This window comes from Egretta garzetta, unplaced genomic scaffold (genome assembly GCF_000687185.1).
Source record: "Egretta garzetta isolate BGI_Z169 unplaced genomic scaffold, ASM68718v1 scaffold2, whole genome shotgun sequence".
In the NCBI taxonomy this organism is placed as follows: domain Eukaryota; kingdom Metazoa; phylum Chordata; class Aves; order Pelecaniformes; family Ardeidae; genus Egretta; species Egretta garzetta.
This window is the reverse complement of record NW_009258894.1, coordinates 4,744,597-4,751,146: the sequence shown is the minus strand read 5'-3', so window position 1 is coordinate 4,751,146 and position 6,550 is coordinate 4,744,597. Positions and strand designations below refer to the sequence as shown.

The 6,550-nt window shown below is 40.9% G+C and overlaps 1 protein-coding gene across 1 annotated transcript in view; it reads right to left on the bottom strand.

Moving 5' to 3' along the window:
• The window catches only part of SMOC1 (SPARC related modular calcium binding 1), an 85,217-nt gene that overhangs the window by 33,299 nt on the left and 45,368 nt on the right, over positions 1–6,550 (bottom strand). Inside the window, exon 7 of the mRNA XM_035889796.1 lies at positions 5,641–5,721. Coding sequence (XP_035745689.1) covers positions 5,641–5,721 — 81 coding nt within the window. The remainder of the gene's footprint in view (positions 1–5,640; positions 5,722–6,550) is intronic.

Genomic DNA, 6,550 nt, shown 5'->3' with positions numbered 1-6,550 from the left:
TCCACCCATCTCCTCCACTTGGTATCCTGACTAACACTAACCAGCCACAGATTTGGGGGAAGACCCTACCATCCTGTAAGAGATATTTGGACAATAACATTAACACAACTGGCGTGGACAGCCAGCCAGTCAGCATGGAACTAACATAAGTAATTTAGTAGTAGCAGAAATTAGGAGAAAAGTAGCAGGAGAAGCAGAAGCTCATGTTTTCACATATCTTTAAATAAAGAGGTGGGGAGCCTGTGTGCAAGAGTAGGACAAGACAGCTAAGGCTGAGAAGATGGGACAAAGACATGCAAGACACTGCCCCTATTCAAAACAGTGCTGTGCTTTTCAAGAGCCTCATCCAAATCTATCTGTGGCTCCCTGGTTCTCTGCAGTGTTCCACGTTTCCAAGGCACATAGAAATTTACTCCAGCTCCAAATAAGTATACATTCAACACAAATGGATGCCCTGTCTCCCCACTCTAGAAAATAATATAGGTGTTCAAGCTCCTTGGGATTAGACCTCACTGCTAAAAAGGAAAGTCCTACTAACAAATCAAACTTTTGTTTAACCCTTGCTATTTTTGGTGTATCCTACCAAAACTGCCATATTCCTTTTTAAGTGCAAGTCAGAAGGCCCTGCCCTGTTATATGTTGGTTGGTCTCACGTCACAGTCTGACTCAGGAGAAACTACACTGATTCTCCATATAGGTGGCTTAAAAGCAGACTCTTTGTCAATATATGGGATCCTAGAAAGATTCCATATGGCTGAGGTAACATGCCATGAGTACATTCCCCTACGACCAACCACTATCCCTGATCCTTAAGAAAGGCATGCAGCAAAATGGTATCACTTCCTAGGTAAGTACTAGAAAAAGGGAGCTATTTTGGGGTGCCATGTGGGTTTTCTTGCTTTTTTTTTTTCCTGAAAGTGGGAAAAAACTTCAGGAACACAGACAAACCAGAAAACCCAGGTCCTGGTAGCACACTTGATATAATCACATCCCACCTCACTGTGCAGATCTCTGGAGACAAACTGCACCCAAGAGTACACATACTCCTTTTGGGGTGGACTGTGGGGTAGGCTTCTGCTTCTTGCAAAAGTATATACCGGCATGCAGCTTCCAACCTGTTTTGCCCTTTAAGAAGCCCTAAAGTTATGGCTCCAAGTGAATTCAATTAAGAAAAAGAAACGTGAATACCACCGTTCTTGTTTTCAAAGCTTATGTGCACTTATACTCTGTCCACCAAGAGCTCCTGACAGCAGAAAGCTCTATCACTGAAAAGCTGTCACATGAGATGCCTGCCTGATGCGTGGGTGCCAGAACTGAACAGAGTTGGCTCCCATTCAACAAGCAAGATTTTGAAATAAACAGCTATGGGATTTCTTTTTTTTTTTTTTTTTTTTTAACTAAGCACACACAAACCTGTCTTCAGCTGCTAACCTATATATATTAGTCATTCTTCCTTTCAAATAACGTCATGTTCAAAACCCCAGTGACTGCAGAATATTTACTTGAGGCTGCTACTGCTGGTTTCTCTAGAGCTGTTTATTTTTCCATGCATGAGCTCATTACATCATTCTGTGGTTTTCTTAAAGCTTGTCAGGGTGAGCTGGATACAGGTTGGAATCTCTTGCTAACTAAAACCAAATCACTAAGTAGCGCAAATTGATTTGGAGATAACCCAACTCTGGAAATGAGGAACCACCATGGATTCCTCACAGTGGAGATGGGGTACTTCCAAAGAGGCAGCCATTAGATTTATTTTCTTGGAAATGGGATAGGTTTTCAAGTGTTTCCCTAGATTAAGAACCGTAAAAGAATAATCATTTGGACTGCTCCAGGGTGGAATAGGTTAGGGGGAGGAGGTAGGAAAGTAGGAGGCTGAAACAGTAAAAGTAGAATGAAAAGACAGTTCTCACCCATGCTGATTAGAGAATGGCCATTGCAAAGGTCCCACCTGCATCACAACGTGCTCTGGCAGTGTTAAAAATAAGTGACATATCACAGAGGTCAGTGCTAAATAACAGGCTTAGTTTGGGGTATCCACGTGTGTACATGCGAGGGTGTACGTGGCCAGGGAAGCTGAAAATCAATTCAGAACAAACATCAAAAAAAACCCATTTTTCTCATCTTGCCACAGCAAACAAAATATTGTGTTGATCTACATCCTTCACTTGCTCCAAAAATAAAAAACTGACTTTTGGGCTTTTAGGATTCATAAATGCAGAAGACTTAAGTTTGTAAGTGTAGAAAACCAGTAACTTTTCTGCTACTCAACAGTCCAGATGCATGTTCATATTTTGGTCCTTGCCTCTGGCTGAGAAGATTTGAACCTGCATCTCACCCTACTGAGAAAGAGATCCAGTTGTCACTTCAGTCTTTAAGGTGGGCTGGGCTAACAGCACTAGCAATCCCTCCTAGCAATGCTGTTTTATTTAGCATAGAAAAATTCACTGCCAAAATGCCTGGAGACATACAGATCCTCAGTCAAGTGCTCTAATCACCAGGCTAGAGTCATTCTGCTTTTCCTGATCCCTAGCTTAATTAGTATTTACACATGCCAAGCAAAACGTAAATGCTCCAAGAGAGAGGACTGTTTCAGGAGAACCTCTTCTGTTTGTCAACACTAAATGGAAGGTGGAACACTCTGATTTCAAATGCATGTCTTACAAGATAGAGGCTGCGTACGCCACCAGCTCTGCAATGCTCAGCTACCTGGTGGTTGGTTCACTGTGAAGCCTAACATTGACCAGAGGCAATGATAGCAAATTACAGAGCCTATTTGTCTCCATATAGCAATTCCCAAGTTCTCCTAATGGTTGACATAGTGATTGTGCTAGCTTTCCAAGATGTCCAATGTCAGTGCTGATTAGAGAGCAGCACACGTCCTCCAACAGTAGTATCTACTGGACTTCTCTTCACTGCAAAGGATGGGGCTATATAACCACCACAGAGATCAGGGTTAAGTGTTTCAGTATACAAACTCCAAGGAATAGGGAAGGCTTTCAAGAACTCATGACTAATGAAAAAGAACAGAAATAAAAGAAGAGTTAGGCTGGGTATTACAAAAAGAAAAATTCTGAGATTGAGTTCAGATAGCAGAGCAGCTTCCTGTGGGAAGAAGTGAAATCTTCATTGCCTAAGGCATTTATACTACACTAGAAAATGCTACTCTTCATACAGTACAAAGATTCACTAGCCCTAAGGCAGTAGATTAGATGACCTACTAGGTCTTTTCTCACCTCTAATTTCAGTGATCCCATTAAATTGGTGCAAGAGGATACCAGGTTGTATCTGTTTCAAGACAGAAAGTGCAAGCTCAGGGAGTCAACATAGCTGAGAAAATACCAAAACCAAAAATCCAATCTTGCGTTAGTAAAATTTACCTTAACCGATTAAAAATAAATGAAAAATCAGAAATGTGCTGAGCATTAATATTTCAAGGTGACAAGGGCCAAAAGCAACTAAAAACATCCCCTAATTTTGCATGTTCATGTCATGACAGCTGTTTCATCATCTTCAGCCAAGACAGACTTGAAGACATTTCAAGTATCTGATTCTAAATTATAATTATCCTCCCCAGCTCTTTGTTGTTCAGTCCCACCTACCCTACATTGCCTTTTAACATATATGACAAGGGATGAAAGGAATGAAAGGGACCATACAAGGAGACTGGTTGAAAGAAACAGGCTGAAGTAGCCCACACCTAATATCAGCTAAACCATAGCCCTATTTTGATGAAGCACCATTTCTTGATATCAATAATTCAGCATAAGAAACAGAGATGACTGTGTATTTGCATGGCCTAATGTGGAAATTTGGGGCTAAAAATTGGCAACCCAGTCTCTTAATGAGATCCTACAGCAAATGAGCGTTTGTCAGGGCAATCAGTAAGGCTGAATCAGATGAACCAGACATCTCCTTTTAGCTTGCTGTAGAAACCACCTTATGGAAACTCTTGAATTTTCCAGATCATTTATTTTCAATTTGTAGCATGCACCCACAAATAATCTTGTTTGAATAACAGAAATGACATCAGAACCAATTGAAAAAAAAGTAAACTCACAAAAGGAACTCTTCCATGAAGAAAAATCCAGTTACATCAGGCAGCTTCCTGAGGAAACACTTGAACAAGCTGATTGCCTTTACAACATGAAAGCCAGCCTACTTTGTCTCTGTCAGGCCAAGAAAGGGCTCTCAAGTGAAAGACCCTCCTGCTCCCAAGTCCTTTTGTAGCCTCCTAGAACCCAGATCTAGGAACTCTTTTCCATTGCAGCTACCAGGTTTGCTGCATTAGAAGGAAAGTTGGTCTCCAAGATAGGTAGGACCCATTACACAGGATTTTAATATTATACTGTCACCTTCAATTGCACTGTGATCTGCTGGTTGTCCCAGAAGCTCACAAAACACAAGTTGCATTTGCTCTCCCATGTAAGACATCCTTAAAGAAGGATGCTGATACTCCTACATCTGAAGTTTCTGGGTGATTCCCACTGGCAGCTCCTACACAGACCGCCCTACCACAAAAAACAGTCAGGAGGTGAGGCACAGGATACTGTTGCTAAAACTGGGGTTTGGGCAATGATGAATGTCCTCCTGCTAAGAGCTCTTCTCCACTCTGCAGCAAGAGAATGTCACCAAATGTAGCACTGATTTCATCCTGCAGTTGGGAAGTGGCACAGGAAGATTAAGGGAACTGCTGAGTGCCATGAATGCCCTCTGGCTAATCCAGAAATACCAGGTGACAAGGTACTTCAGGCTATGACAATTTATCTGTTCTGGGGACTGGAGTTATTCCCAACAGCTATTCTATGCTGTTTCATAAAATATATGCAGTACTAGCAGCTCCTATCTAAACCTTGAAGTAAACCCATTGCTTCTTAAGGCAGTTTTCTTCTTTTGATATTCCCTTTACCTTCTTCCTTTCTCCCACTTCAGTTAACATATATCAGATAGAAAACATTCTTATCGAGAATCCCCAACTTTCCTCCTCAGATTCTTCCCGTTTCTTGTGATTTCAGTGCCTCTGTACAGTTTCACCCTCATCTCCAATCTTAAGTTTTAAATCCTAAATTTATATCTTCCTGCTCCCCCTTTTCCCACTCATGTTCATGATCTTTTCTTTGCTGGTTTTTTTATGCTTGGGTCTTCCCTCATCCACACTATTACCCACAAAAATAATCTCAGCATTTACTTAGGCCCAGACAAAAGTAACCTACTTTCAGTTGTGAAATAATCCAATCATTTCTCTGTCAAAAAATATGCCCCACAGAGAAAAATCTTGACGTTTCTAAAAAAGAAGCCCCTCTGTATTTTCTCAACTTCTTAGACCAAAACCACAGCCCAGATCTCAGAGCCAAATGCATCAGTTTGTACACAGGGAGCTGGGATGAATTAACAGATGAAGAAGTTAGAGGTTCCCCAGCTATGGTTTGGGGAAACAGAAACATCTCGCATCACACATCAGCTGCAACCTTCTGGACACAAAAAAGGATGCTATCTGAAATTATCTGGTAGCCTGCACTCCAAGTCCTGCAACACTGAAAACCAGCAGGATAGATACAATGAAGAAAGAATGAAACAAGAACAGACAGTGAGGGACTGCAGCCTAGTTAAAAGAAACATTTTTTTTTTAACATGGAAAATTACCTGAATTCCTTATACTGGAGCTGTTCAGTTTGGAATCTTTGATGACCAAGTGCTTAATCCAAAGGGTGGGTGCTGTGATTTCTGAAAGAGAAAAAATAACTGCCTTAAAGAAACTACAGCAACTAGTGAATACATATGGTTGTTACTCATAAGGCAAGATGTTTGCTACAATCCTGCCTTAACTGATCCATCATCTTTGTAAAAATCAGATCATCCCCTCATGAGGTCTTCCACCTCTTATGAACCACTATTTGTAAATCTTCCACAAGGTTATCTCATGATCTTCCCATTCCAGAGAGTACCTTTTTTGCTGGCAAAACATTTTTTTTTCCTCCCTCTACCCCCCACTTCCCAAATTCTCAAGTCTAAAGCCCTCAGGACTTAGGAGATCTCAAAGGTTATGTTGTGTGCTACAGTATATGTTGGTTTCCACTAAAGTACATATGAAATCCAGACTTTAAAAAGTCAATCCAGACCTTAAATATTGCTTTAATAGCCCAAGAAGAGCTGACCACAGTCAGTTCCCTAAAACAAGCAACAACAAAATCTGAAATAAATAGGCAGAGAAATTAAGATATTTCTGGAAAGACTTGAAAGAAAGTCTGTTAAGAAACAAGTTCTGGTTAGAAAAGCACATCTACATATGAAATCCAGACTTTAAAAAGTCAATCCAGACCTTAAATATTGCTTTAATAGCCCAAGAAGAGCTGACCACAGTCAGTTCCCTAAAACAAGCAACAACAAAATCTGAAATAAATAGGCAGAGAAATTAAGATATTTCTGGAAAGACTTGAAAGAAAGTCTGTTAAGAAACAAGTTCTGGTTAGAAAAGCACATCTGATGCACTAAACCAAGATATCCAAACAAATTTGGGGGGGGGGGGGGGAAAGGGGCTTAGAGCCCCCCCCCG